Source organism: Octopus bimaculoides, chromosome 5, assembly GCF_046866305.1.
Source record: "Octopus bimaculoides isolate indiv1 chromosome 5, ASM4686630v1, whole genome shotgun sequence".
Classification (NCBI taxonomy): domain Eukaryota; kingdom Metazoa; phylum Mollusca; class Cephalopoda; order Octopoda; family Octopodidae; genus Octopus; species Octopus bimaculoides.
In genome coordinates this window covers 88835577-88850982 of record NC_142932.1, presented here as the reverse complement: position 1 = coordinate 88850982, position 15406 = coordinate 88835577, and the positions used below count along the sequence as shown (strand labels likewise).

At 36.4% G+C, this 15406-nt stretch overlaps 1 protein-coding gene across 1 annotated transcript in view; it reads right to left on the bottom strand.

Annotated features, from left to right (window-relative positions):
* Positions 1-6812, bottom strand: part of LOC106869136 (CB1 cannabinoid receptor-interacting protein 1) — a 59426-nt gene extending 52614 nt beyond the window's left edge. Inside the window, exon 1 of the mRNA XM_089352564.1 lies at positions 5880-6812. Within this exon, the coding sequence (XP_089208690.1) occupies positions 5880-6046 (167 nt within the window). The 5' untranslated portion in view covers positions 6047-6812. The remainder of the gene's footprint in view (positions 1-5879) is intronic.
* Positions 6813-15406: the final 8594 nt, after the last annotated feature.

The following is a 15406-nucleotide window of genomic DNA, read 5'->3' as shown; positions in this document are numbered from 1 at the left end:
GTGGTGGGTTGTCTCTTTACTTTCTGAGTTCAACTTTGACCTTAATCCCTTCTGGGACCAATAAAATAAAAGGCTAATCAAGTGCCAGAGTCAACATAACCAACTATAAAGAACCCCCGCATTTGAGACATTTTGTTAATGTCACAAATCAATATATATCCCAATCAAAACATGTACATTATACACTTGCAAACATACTTACACACACAATATTGCGTGCGCGACAGTTGTTACAGAAACATACTTAGTTCCTTAATCTTGGAACAAGGCGATTACTGTTGATGATGCTGTGAGGGACACGGACAAAACGGTCGTATGACTAATGGATTTAACATAAATATGTTATATGCATAATACAGAAAAGGTATATTTGAATGGATACAATATACACACATTACGTAGTCATAGATACATGTGTAAGTTTTAGAAGTTAAGCAAACTGACCCCAGTACCGTAAGAGAGAAGGGACAGTGTCTAAAACCTTTACAAACCAACCTCCCATTCTACTGAGATTGATGCAGCTGATGATCAGCTTGAATAGTTTTTAGGTTAATGTCTTCATGGATGGTGAAATAAAAATCCAGACTGTTGACGTTTTGTGGAAGAAGGACGGAAGTAGTTGAAACAGAGTGTGAAAGACGAGACAAGTAATTTTACAGAGAGAGAGGGTGGGGGTTGTGAGCAAATAGCGTTTTGGTTATTGAACCTCTGGATGTGGTTTAGGATATATGTGTCAACAGCAGCTACCGTCCCATAAACGTGAGCAGTACTCTGAAGTGGGTCTTAGTTGAGCTTAGCAGAGGGTTCAGCAATTGACTGATCAGTGATGACTTTGGAGCAACTTGGAAGGAAGGTTTTAATAGATTTTCAATGTTAATAGATGAGGCACAAGTTTAGTGAACATGTTATTATACATAAGATCTCTGCTCAAAACGTAAGAACCCCAACTCTCCCCACCACATGCAAGCTCATTTTGTTATACAAATTGTATTAATGATTTTTGGATCCTAGAGATTATTTCTCATCTCTCCACAAACACGCATATTTCGCTCACAGAAGCAGTGCCAACGATCTTCGCTGGATCGGGAATAATGCGGTTATAATGCGGTTTAAGTTCAACTTCAACATTTTTAGGTTATAATTTGCAGATAAAACACACACACACACACACACACACACACACACAGAGTTTAATCTTCCGTGAAGGTAAGATCAACAAAAAGGTACTCCATCCAAGTGAGAGATAAATATCATACTTAATGTACACTATAAAGATAAGAGCTACTAATAGTTTAGCTCTTATCTTTATATAGTGTACATTGAATGATTTTATATGTGTGTGTGTGTGTGTGTGTGTGTGTGTGTAATTGCAAAATTGTAGTAAGTTAACTAAGAATGTATGATATAATCATACATTTTTATTTAATGAGTTCCACGATCCAATTGTTTATTTAAACAAACACATTTACAAATTCATGCGTACAATCATACATACAAAAATCTATTCATCTCCTCTCTCTATGTATGTATGCGCATGTGTACACACACACAGACGTACATATATGTATATATAGTCATGCTCTCATACCATCATCAACTTGTACATATAGCCTTTCATACAAACAAAAATATGGCTGTATTTCCTAAACCAACCTCAACCATCATCATTAACTTTACAAACACCACCATCATGGTAACAGCAATATTCCCTCTTTCCATTTCAGCTCTTAATTGACATCCAATCTGTCCTAATGCAATTGACCATATTAGATTAGATTTTGTTTGGAGGGAAATACGTAGACCTTCATTCGCACATACACACACCATTCTCTCCCTCTTACATCTCATCTCTGTCTGTCTGTCTTTCTCTCTGTGTGTGTGTGTGTGTGTGTGTGTGTGTGTGTGTGTGTGTGTGTGTGTGTGTGTGTGTGTGTGTGTGTGTGTGTGTGTGTGTGTGTGTGTGTGTGCACATACCTGCACACATTTGCACACTTACCTAAGGTAGTGAGACAGTGTCTGTAGATAAATAACTTTGTGTGCATTTAATAAACAAACTAAATATGTTTTTATACATACACACATAAACTTAATTAGTCTTTGTGTGTGTACGTTTGAACTTACAAACATGAGGATAAGTACTCAATACCAAAAGTAGAGTTTAATATTGTGATTGCTTTCATATACATATATACTGCGCCTTATAGCCCAGATTCCAATTATGATCAACGAGTAATCGCATAACTCCGAGTGACAACAATAAACTCAGTACAAAAGATATACACCTTTTATCTTTCACTTGTTCCAGTCATTAGATTGCGGCCATGCTGGGGCACCACCATTATATATATATAATGTGTGTGTGTGTGTGTGTGTGAATGAATGAATGATATCGTGTATATACTAATCATGTATTTATGTCACTTCTTATTTACAGAATTTATGTATAAAAATACACTCAATGTGTGTGCGCGCACACACACATATCCATAGTTTGGATCTCCATCGGTTTCGTGGATAATTTTTGTAGTTCGATTAATTGAACTGCTACTCACTGAACTATAACGTGAGAAGTTGATATATACACACACGGCACAGATTCAGATAAACACATACACACATACATACACATACACACAAACACACAGAGAAACGCATGTACAAGCATACATATTTGTATGAGAGAGTAAGAGAAAGAGGGGGGGATGCGTCTATGTTTGAATTATTGGATAATAGTACAAAATAAATAAATAATTCTTCCTTATCAATACCATTTGTGCAATGTACGGTTGATATGACGATAGTAATGATGATAGAATTATATGGCATAGTAGTGGTGATGTGAGGAGGAGTTACAGCTTATAGTGATGAAGGTGGCAGTAGCCGTGGTGGCAATGGAGTTACTGAGAAACGATGATGGTGTTTACAGTGCTGGTGTTGTGGTTTATTATTGGTGGCGGCAATGATTACGATTGGTGTTTGTGTCATGATGATGATGAGGATGAATGATAAAGATGATGTGGATGAATAGATATATTAAGTTGATAAATAATATTAATAAAGGTTAATAATGGTTTGTTATAATAATGATAATAATGCTTTCTTTAATAGTAGCAGTGTTATCAGCAACGATAGTAGTGGCCGTCGTTGGTGTTGGAGATGATGTTGAAAAACAACGATGATAATGTTGTCTACGGCGATGACAATGGTAAACAAAGAGAGCTGGCCATGAATGCAAAGGCCGTACGACTGAAAGGTAGAGTGGTCGCATCGATACACATCTTTGAGTAGACGAACAAATAAAAATAATAAAATATTATACGAATAAATAAATCAGTAAAAGCTGCAGAGATGTATATTATTGGATGGATGCATAATCTGTATGGCCATTGCTTACTGAGGTGCGTGTATATATTCCATTCATATATACACGCATATATACATACATACGTGTGCGAGCGTGTATGCGTATATTGCAAACATTATATGCGCGCGTGTGTGTGTGTGAACAGTTTATGCAACATTTCACACAATTTTCATTATTGTTGTTTAAATATTTTGCTCAAGGTACGTCTGTTGTGGTCCCTATAATGCACTTTATATTCCGAAAGTGTGACTTATTGTGTATATACACTTATATTGGTATGTCAGCCTCCGTACATGTGTAAATGCTTAAACGTATGTATTGCACACACACACACACACACACACACACACACACACACAAGGACTCTCGGTTCCTTTTCAAGAACTCGAAAGGAATGGAAAAGACAGCTGAAGAATTTTCCCCCAAATATTTATAACTAAATAAATACACATTACTACATCAATAACATCAGCGTGTTAGCTCGCCTTGCTAGAAATAGCAGCTAAATCTCTCTCATATCACAAGCAAACACATTAAAAAAAAAAGAAGGGATATACTGGATAATATAATCCCAGGTGTTCAAAATGACGAGATGGTCACGACTGGAATGCTTTTAACAAATTAAATCTGATAGAGACAGTGAGGGTAAACAACAACAGCAACAAAGCAATCATGCTAATAATAAATCTAGCATAAATGAATGAAAATCTATTAGGAATAAGCACAAAACATCTTTAGCAACAAATAAATGGTAAATCACTTAAAGATATCATTAACATGATCGAGCCAACAAGAGTTCGTTTATGCAGTTGTCTGAAATTCAAGAAATAGTAATCACATTCTAATATTTTAAAAACAAGAGACATTTGGATATTGATAAATGGTAAGAGCTGAAATGGAGGATGAAAGGTAAACATTAGCAACACCATCAGTATCACAGAACCAACTTCTATTTGCGGTCATTAGACCTGGTAGAAATAACAGCTAAGTCTCACTGAAATTACACACTAGTCTTCGAAAGGAAAGATACACTGAGTAATGAAGTCACAGAACACTAGGTATAAAAAAAAAAGTGTGTGTGTGTGTGTGCGAGAAAGAGAGAGAGAGAAAGAAGAAAAAGACGAGCTGGTTACGGCTGGAATGAATACCTTTGATTACATATCTAGCTGGATCTTAAACAGCAACTATATGAATAACAGCAGCATCAAAGATCAGTAATAACACGGAAATAAATGAAACCAAAGAACGAAAGCTCACCAGAAATAACTGGTGCAAAATGAAAGTTTAAAAAAAAAAAAAAGCAAGCTTGCAAGAAAGTTTAGAAAAGAGAGAATCAAAGAAGAAAAAACAAAAAATGCAAGGAGACGAGTAAGCAAAGATGAAATAAAGACATGAAGGGGGTTGAAACAACGAAGAGAAATATAGTAAAAATAAAGGAAGAAGCGAGACAAATGAATGAATGAAAGGCGAGAAAAAAAAATGAAGTTCGAATAGAAAAATAAACCTCTAATATGAATGAGAAATTTAAATGAAAGCACCTAACGCTTAAGGTATCAGGTGCCGCTATAATGGGATTGTTTGACGTTTATGCCTTTTTCCTTTCCAAATCCATTATTAACCAAGTCGAAGCCATCGTGGACTGAAATGGTTCGCTTACTGGGTTTTCGAAACCAAACTGAAAACAGGTTTCATTCTTAGAATACGCAAAGGCGCCAACATGTTAGAGAAAGAAGTTGGACGGGGAGGGATGCAATAGTGATTTTGTGATGATAATGCTTTTCCAGTGAAGGAACATTAACAAGCAAAGTGGGGAGTGAGAGAGAGCTTAACCTCGTCACTCTCTGGCAAACAACAATATCATATTAGATAGGTGAATAATTAATTCCGTCGCCTAAATTATCAATGACAACAACCAAAATAACTTAATCTTGTTTTTTTAGGAAGAAGTGGTAACATCGATGGCTTTCGCAAAATAAAAATAAATAATAAACTAATTTAATTTCTCGTTGGATTTACCTATTAATTTGTACTGCAATTGTTTTCATTGAACAACATGCAGGCATGTGTATACAAATTTATACATGCAACTAATTTCAGTAAGAGTTTAAAGAAATAAGGGGAAAATAGAGAAAAGAAAGTATGTAAATCAGTGAAGAAATATTGTCATTTACGGTGTTGTAAATAAGAAAAATATACTCGAGTTGTTTGTTTATAATATTAATTTTCAAATGAAATGGGTGACGATATTTAACATTAACTAATATTTATTATTCGTGTACGTATGAGTTTGTATGTAATATATGTATGTATGTGCATATACTCAACAAATATCTACCTGCATGTAATGTGTACGTCTGTGAATTTGTTTATATTAAAAACATGTACCTATGTCTGTGACTATATATATATATATATATATAATAGAATACATATATTATATATACATGTGTGCATACATACATTCATGGTACTTGTGTTAGTGCTGTTTATATTATTATTTTTGGGGGGTACTTACTCCAATAGTCTTGGCGGTTCCAGGGCAATAATCACATTGTAAGGTGTGTTGACGTTGAGTTTCACAGTCTTGGAGAGAGGAAAGCGTTTACCATCCTGTTTGAAGAACACGGGCACATCTTTATGCCTCTTACGCATTCCAACAGTCATTCGAAAAGTGGCTGCCATTTTTCGCAAGCTGCTAAAATTCCAGGCTCTTTTGTTGTGTTCGTCTTGTTATTGTTAATCTTATATATTGTGTTTATATTGATATATATGTGTGTATGTATAATATCGCTTAATCTATATACTACACCTTCGGTTTCTCAGCTCTTTGGCTCTGTAACTTCGCTTTTCTCTCCTCCCCAATTTCTCTACTCACTTTTTTTTTCTTTTTTACTCACATACATTCACAAAAGTGTGTAGTATTTATGTTCCTGGTAATAATAATGATGTTGCTGATGATAGTCGTGACAGAGGTAGTGGTATTTTCGATGTTGTGTAGTAAATATATCCTTTAATTTCAATGCGCATTCCTTAATCGGGCACAGCATACATGTATATCATTTATGTACGTAGATATAGCTACCTGTGGGGTTTGTGTGTGTGTGTGCGCGCGCATGTGCGTGTATATATATATGTATATATATATATATATATATGAAAGATATTAGATTTTTTTTTTAGTTATCTTTTTTCGTGATACTTTTTTTTTGTGTATGTATATATTAGTTTCAATAATTGGTTTGCTTATTTGATGTAAAGAACGAAAGAGATAAATAGATACATAGATAGATGGATCAATTAATCGATAGATAAACTGCTAGATAGACAGACAGATAAAATTGGCGTGCGAAAGAAAGTAAAAATCATTCCTTGCTCCACCGCTAGTTTCTTCTTTCAAACGGTTCTCACTCGAACACTTACACATCTTCTGACCAACATATTCAAGAGTGTGTATAAATATGCGGGGGAGGGAGGGGAACACACGCATACGTATACTTTTGTCGCTGCACTCTCTTCTCTTCCTTCCCCTCTCGCTCTCATACAAACACAGAGGAACTCAAGCACACATATTAAATCGCATAGACATATACATGCCCTTATGCGCGCGTGCACGCACACTCATATTCAAACGTACAAACACATGCTTTGCAAGCAGATTCTTATCCGTTTTCTCCTCTCTTTATTTTGCAGCCTCTCTTACTAACTCATTCCATACCTTTCTCTTTCATCTATTCACACTCAAATTATTGTTTCAAATTTTGGTACAAGGCCAGTAAATTAGAGGGGAAGAGGTTTAGTCGATTATATCGACCTCAGTACTTGACTGGTACTTTACACACAAATACATACACACAAACACATTAACATATGACTTACACACACACACGCACACACACTGACACTTTCGCACAAATACGCGAAGCTCCCTCTCTCTGTTTCACTTGATCTTTCTCTGCCATTCCGTATATTTTCGTTCGTTCACACTTTCTGTCAGCTTCCCCCCCCCCATCTCATACAGATATACTTTATAACACACAGACACGCTTACTCTTTTTCTCTCTTATTTTTTTTTATTTTTTATCATTCATTAGTTTCTTCTCTCTCTCTTTCTCTTCATGTTCATAAACCTATAACTCACAACACTGAAATACATACACACACGTTCTCTTTCATTTTTGTACCTGGTCATCACTGTCTTTCCTTTCTCACACACAGACACTCGCTCACAGCTTTTTCTACCTTGTTTCCACAAACGCTACACACACCCACGCACGTACACACTCACAGACAGACAGACACACACACACACACACACATACATGTTTCCCCTTTTTTCTACCATGTTTATCAGTTTCTTTTTGTACCTTGATATCACAATCTTACCTCTCTTTTCTACCTTGTTATTACCTTTTCTCTCAGTTTCCTACCATTACACACACACACACTCACACACACACTCACACTCATACGCACGCGCGCATGCACACTCTTTCTTTTTCTCTCTCTCTCTCTGTCTATCTATGTCTCTACTTTCAACTCCCCCTCCGTTACTCTTTCTTTTGCACAATCCACGCTCATTGTGTGTGTATATATATATGTACATAATGTGTGCGTTTGTGTATATTCTTTTTTTCTCTCCTGTCTTTCTATTGTATCCGTCTTCTCTTGTCTTGCTAATATCCCTTTCCTACTTTTTATTCCTCCTTTTTTTTATTTATGTTTATCTTTCTATCTTCCTTCTGTTCTTGTTCTCATTCTCTCTCTTTCTCTTCCTCCTTCGCGCATCTCCTCAACACACTCTCGCATTATCCAATCGACACACAGGCACACACCCACATACACGCATCCTGTTATTTCTCCCATTCCGTTTTTCTCGCTGATTTCTTTCATTCTCTATTTCTTGTATGCTTCTATACAGTCAAAAAATAAACATAAACTGATGTACAAATACGTAAAACTGTACATACGCACATACTCACACAACAACCCATATACATACACAGAAATGCGCCAACGTGAAGTGTCTTCCTTCCGAATATGATCTATCTATCTATCTATCTATCTATCTATCTATCTATCTATTTATCTGTCTGTCCATGTGAATGTGTGAGTAAATGAACGAGTGTATTTAATGTGATGTTTACGTTATTTGTGTTTTGTTCGTATGTATATGTGTGTGTATGTATGTATGCATGTATGTTTGCATGTATGTATGTATGTAGGAGATGCTTGCTCAAAAACGACCCAATTGATGCTGTTCAATTCACACTGGTGCCCAAATCGTTAAAAACAAAATAGAACTGCTGCCACCAAGGAGAAGCAATCACAACACAAAGCTAGAGAGGTACCAGTAGCCCAAGTGCTTTACCTCATACGCGCCTCTACATGTAGGAAAAGGTTCTTGACACGGACACGGATATCTCACATCAGCAGACACCCAGACATACAAGGCAATCTTGTGTCTTGGTCATTTTTGAGAGAGATAAGCAATATAAAGGTAGTCAGCTAAGGAGATACCTGTCTCTATCTATCTATCTATCTATCTATCTATCTATCTATCTATCTATCTATCTATCTCTGTCTATCTATCTATCTATCTATCTGTCTGTCTGTCTGTCTGTCTGTCTACTTGTCTGTTTTTATTTCTCACACTCTTACATAGAAACCTGCAGACATGACCCTACACACAAACTGATACACACAGACATATACGCACGCGCAGTTACACGCACACGCACACGCACGCACACACACACACACACACACACACACACACACACACACGCACGCACGCACACACATACACATGCATGCAGTAGAACCCTCGTTAAACCGTACCGAAAGGAAGGAAGAATGTCTATTTTAACTGATTGAGTTAATCGATCATATGAGTTAATATTTTATAGGTATACGATATTGGAAATATATATATATACTGTACGCAGAACGTAACGGTTAAAAGAATATAGAAATGCAGTAAACATCATATAACTATATAAAATATTATTTTAGGAATTTGCTATCTTTGGTGTGTGTGTGTGTGTGTGTGTGTGTACAATCTTACAGTTTTACAACTCTTCAAGGATTTGACGATGTGCAAGCTGGTGCGACTGAAGGTAGCACCAGCAGTATTCTGGTAATCATTCTTAGCTGAAAAGACTGGCGCAACGCGAAATGAAACGTTTTGCTTAAGGACATAACAGACCGCTTGGTACAAGATAAAACCCACAATTTCATGATCTTGTGCCTAACAACCTTATCACTGGGTCACACACTTTCACTCAAACATACGTACAGACCTATATGCAAATACTTTCACGCGCGCGCACACAAACACATGCACATACACACACACACACGCACTCACATACCTTTTTTACTTGTTTTAGTCATTGGACTTCGGCAATGTGCTTGAAGTGCTTAGTCAAACATATCAACCCCTGTAGTTGTCTTTGGCCGAACCGTTAAGTTATGAGGACGTAAGCAAATCAAGACTGGTTGTCAAGCGGTGGAGGCAAGCACAAAGACAACGACATACGCACACATATATACGACGGGCTTCCACACAGTTTCCGTTTACCAAATTCACTGAAGGCATTCGTCAGTCTAGTGCTATAGTAGAACACACTTGCAACGCAGTAGGACTGAATCTTAAACTATGTGGTAACAAAGCGAGCTTCTTAATCACACAGTGAATATACATACAGGCACTATATAAATTTTTCAGATATTGTAAGTTTCCGAAGGTCGTCAACACAGAGGAAACTGGACATATCTCCAATCGGATCTATTCGGATCCAATGGGCGAAAAAGCACAATATGTCGCTAAAAGAGGATAAATTTGAGCTAATCCACTTCAGAAAAGAAACTGCACTTAAACTAATTTATACTTTTCCCTCAGCGCGAAACCCTTGTGACATTAAACACAGATTGAGACTTCGGAGTAAGTGTCGATAACAATTTAAGCTGCAATGCCCATATCAAAGGTGACATGGCCCGCAGGCAGTGCTCCTGGGTCCTTTAGGAATTTTTCGGTCAAGGGATGCTCTTACTATTGTCCTTCTCTTCTTTACCTTCGCTCGTCCTCACTTTCAGTAATGTTGACTGCTATGGTCTCTCTACACGTAACAAAGTATTATCAAAATTGGAGCACTCTAAAGAGCAATAAAGAAAATCTCAAACTCTCCCTCCGACGCCGCTGTGAGCGCAGTATCGTTTGTATAATGTGGAAAATATTTCATCAATATTGTCCAAATCATGTTAGCACCAACTTCAAAATTCACTCAAGGCTTGATCCTCATACCATCCACTTTCTTCAAAAATCGCATCACAACACTATGAACAGAACTATTTCACCTCAATTGGCCCTGCTCTCTTTAACATCATGCCAAGACACAACGGAGGAAAATAACCCATAACATTCAAAAGCTCTTGAAGAAATTCCTTCAAAAAATTCCAGATAAGCCACCTATACTCAGATATATCTCTGCAAACAATAAATCTTTACTCGAATGGGCTATGGTACCCAAAGTATGACTGTAGCATGAAACAGGTTAAATGTCTTCTCCAGATGGTGCTATTGAGATAGTCATGGCCTGGGCCAATTCTGGTCGAAACCAAAGCATCAAAGTAAATAAATGCACATGTGCATGTTATTTGAGCAGCGAGACTCGCGAAGCTGTGAGCAATCTTAATATAATAAATAATTACAATCCACTTCTATACTGAATGCTTTTTACCCTCTTACTTGTAAGCAAAAATGTGTGTGTTGGGGTATTATATGCATATGCACATATATGTTATTATGTATTTAATAATAAAAGGGTAAAATTAATTAATTAGTCAATCAATTAATTAATAATTTTACCTAGTAGATCGGTACGTAAAAATAACCCCTATAGGTAAAATTATACAAATATTCTATAATTATGAACATAATTATAATTAGGAGTCATCTAATTGCTTCACCACATACCGAATTTAGAAACAGGAGTTACAAATTCCTTTTCTGCTACTGTAAGAATCTCCACGACAGTAACACTTTTTTTACGTAGGCAAAGAGAAAGACAATGAATCAATACGACTCCGATTAGCCACAGGCGTGTTTCGAGATTCAAGTGTTTTAAAACACTTACTTCTCTCTTCAGTGTAGTATTTCCAATTATAAAATTTGAAAGTGCTAGGGTTAAATATGCACACGATCGAGCGACATCGTGTAACAGATATCCAATAAGCATATAAAAACCAGACATTCGTGTGCATGCGCACACACACATCCTAAAGAATCGCAACTTTGAAAGCAAGTTCCCGTGGAGATAAGCACAAACACTAAGGGTCACGCTAAAATTACTCAGCTATGAGAAATAACACCATGGATATGTCCTTTCTTTCACAGTTCAATTCATTGAAAACATCTTTAAAAATCGTATGTAAAAAGTTCCGTAATACTGATGAAAACAAAAGGAAAAAGAAAGAACATCAATACAAACTTAAAGCAACAATGTTAACTAAATTATCAAATGAATCGGGATCGATAAAATGATTATCAGTTGAATACTGAGGGCAATGTAATCAACTTCTCCTTCGAAATTGTTGACCTTGTGCGAAAATTTGAAATCAGTATTTGGCAGGATTAGAAATTTGAAATTAAGTAATTATAAGAAATGTGGAAAGAATTCACATACTTAATATGAATGAATAGAAATATCATTAAAAACATGCCCTCTCACCAAAAAATAACTATGGATAGGCAGAAAAATAACAGTCAATTAACAAAAGGAAAATGCAAACAAATGAACAAGCACAAACATGAAACCAGGCTCGCATCAATGAATACAAATATTACCGCCAAGGCTGAAATGTAACAGTTCTCATGTAAAGATCGTGGTGACATGAAACTTGAGTTGCAGGATAAAAATTTACTTTCATTTAAATTACACACACACACACACACACACACACACACACACACACACACACACACACACACACACACACACAAACACACACACACACAGAGGCACCATAAGCAAACCATACAAATCTGCACATGTATGCATACATATACACAAACATGATGTAATTGCAATGAGGGAGCCTTCGATCTTGGTCAGAAATCAGCTCTTTCTCCATCGGCAAGAAATCTAGAAATAAAACTAAATAGTAATAGACATACAAACATGCATACATATATATGCTACACACACACATACACACATACAATAAACATAGGCATACTGATTCAGTTGTATTATTTAATCGCTGTTTTAGTTTCGTGTTTTCCGCTATCAAAAGAACCGATGACCACTACAACAGTAACCATTATTACGGAGAACTTTTTAAAGATACAAAATTGTGAAGGAGGGACACACATTGTTTATGAGCTTGAGACTCACGCGAAAGACGGCTTCGCTTTCATTTCATTCTTATTTAATGCAGTCTTTCTTTTAGGCTCTGAGAGTTTTATTTTTTTATTGTTTTAAAAAAGTTATATGGGAGAGTGTTATGGGGTTTGCGTGTAGAGCTCAAAGGAAGTATGTGATAGATATAAAAATAGATAGTGGAGTAATAGGGCGGGGAGAAAATGAACTAGTAGGGTACGCACGTTACCTTCACTTATCGTATTTGGGCATTCATCATATAGGAGGAGTGTTCTCTCTCTCTCTCTCTCTCTCTCTCTCTCTCTCTCTCTCTCTCTCTCTCTCTCTCTCTCTTTCTCTCTCTCTATCTATCTATCTATCTGTCTATCTATCCATCTGCCTATCTATCTGTCTATCTATCTATTTGCCAGCCTGTCTGTCTGAATACGTGCACATGAACACGTATGCTTATATTTTCCCGACTGCCTTCGTGTATGTATGTATGTATGTATGTATGTATGTAGCGTATGTATGTTATTCGTTTTTATTTCAAAATTTCTGGCTAATAAAGAACTGGTTTCTAATCTAGATTCAAAGCTCCTTCATTGGAATTTCAACACCAACAACAGGGTATTTTTGTTTGTATGTATGTATGTATGTATGTATGTATGTATGTATGTATGTATGTATGTACAGATTTGTATGTTTTATGTATGTATTCTCATGTATATAGTTGCATATCTAGACATGTTCATATATATTTAAATGATAAGCTTCAGGAAAGTTTTACAGATTTTTACAGTTCCAGTGATGAACTGGATATGTAGTCTTCGAATTAGCTTTCTCATTTCTGGTTTTGAGAAGCCTAATTTCTCAAGATTGGTATTTAGGCAGTGTGTTACATATCCCAGGACTCTAATAATTACAGGTACAAACCTGAAGTTGTAATCTGGATAGATTAACTGCAGATTTCTCAAGAGTTCAGCGGAAGTATCCTCTCTTTTACTGATCTTCAACTTTATGTTAACATCCGCTGGGCAGCTAATTTCCACAACTGTGCTCAGTTTCTCTTGTCCATCCCAAATCATAGGCATACTGATTCAGTTGTATTAGTTAATCGCTGTTTTAGTTTCGTGTTTTCCGCTATCAAAAGAACCGACGACCACTACAACAGTAACCATTATTACGGAGAACTTTTTAAAGATACAAAATTGTGAGGGAGGGACACACATTGTTTATGAGCTTGAGACTCATTATATGGTTTGTTGTGCTTACATTTTATTGAGGTCTTCATTGGGACATTCCACCAGTACTCCTTATTATTATGAGTAGCTATGGCTTCTACCATAGTGCGAGTTCTTATTTCTTTGTCCTCGGAGTTATCCTTCCGACGTATTTCATTATAGAGTGCGCTAGCTACAACATCATGTCTCATCGGTAGATAATAACCGTGATGACATTTTCGACAACTGCTTATGATGTGGGTGATATTTTCAGTATCAAATCCATAAAGTCTGCATCGGTTGTCACATCTTACTGCTTTTCCTGCATCTCTATCCCTTTTGCGCATCAGGCACCTGGCTGATATTTCCTGTTCCTGGATTGCAAACGCATACCCTTTAAAGTGGGAGGCAGTAATCCGGCTATTGGTCCTTGATAGACTGCTTTGATAATCAATGTTACTATTATCGTGGAGCTTTCCAGTAACATATCCATGCATAGTCTTCTGCTTATATAGGCTCACCCTTTCATCTGATGATACGTTGAGGTAGAGTCGTGTGACTTCTTTGAGCATGTATTCTAGATTATCAGACAAAGAATGTTGCTCAAGTAGCTGCCTTCCAAGTCTTATGATGTTATCAGCCTCATGTATGCGACACTTGGTGGGTAAAAGATGTTGCCAAAGGGATATGATACGACATTCAAATGCATTTTGGATCGATGTTAAGTCTCTTCCATCTTGTTTTCGTTTTAGGTAGAGGCGGTCTATGTCACTGCTTATGTGGAAATTATGTGTGCTTGTTAGTATTTTTCGGATTTTCACATCAGTGGCTCGGATTTCATCAAGCGTCCAATCAAGCAGCCCAAATGTTGGTATGAGTACTGGCACTGCAAACCCATTTTGGGCCACTGTTTTATTGAATGCAGTGAGTTTTGTGGTCCAAATTTTCTTTATTCGGCTGTAATATTCTTTAGTGACACGTGTTTTGTTACAAGTGCCATTGTAATATACGCTTTCATGTATGTATGCATGCATGTATGTATGTATGTATGTATGTATGTATGTATGGATGGATGGATGGATGTTTGTTATCATTCAGTTTTATTTCAAGATTTTTTTGCTATTAGAAGAAGAACCGGTTTCTAACGTAGATCTTAAAGCTCCATCGCTGGAATTTCTACAACGTCAACAGGATATTTGTGAATATTTGTATGTTTGCAGCATTTGGAGTCAGTGTATGCGCAGATTTGTATTTTTTGTTTTATGTATGTATTTTCATGCATATAGTTCCATGTCTTCTCAAATACTAACTTCTCAAAAGTTTAACAAATTTTTAGTTATATTGATGGCTTGAATCTGAAATTTTCTAATTGATTTTCTCTTTTCTGCTTTTAAGAAGCCTAATTCCTCAAGATTGGTGCTTAGACAGTTTGTTACATATCCCAATTGTAACCTAACTTG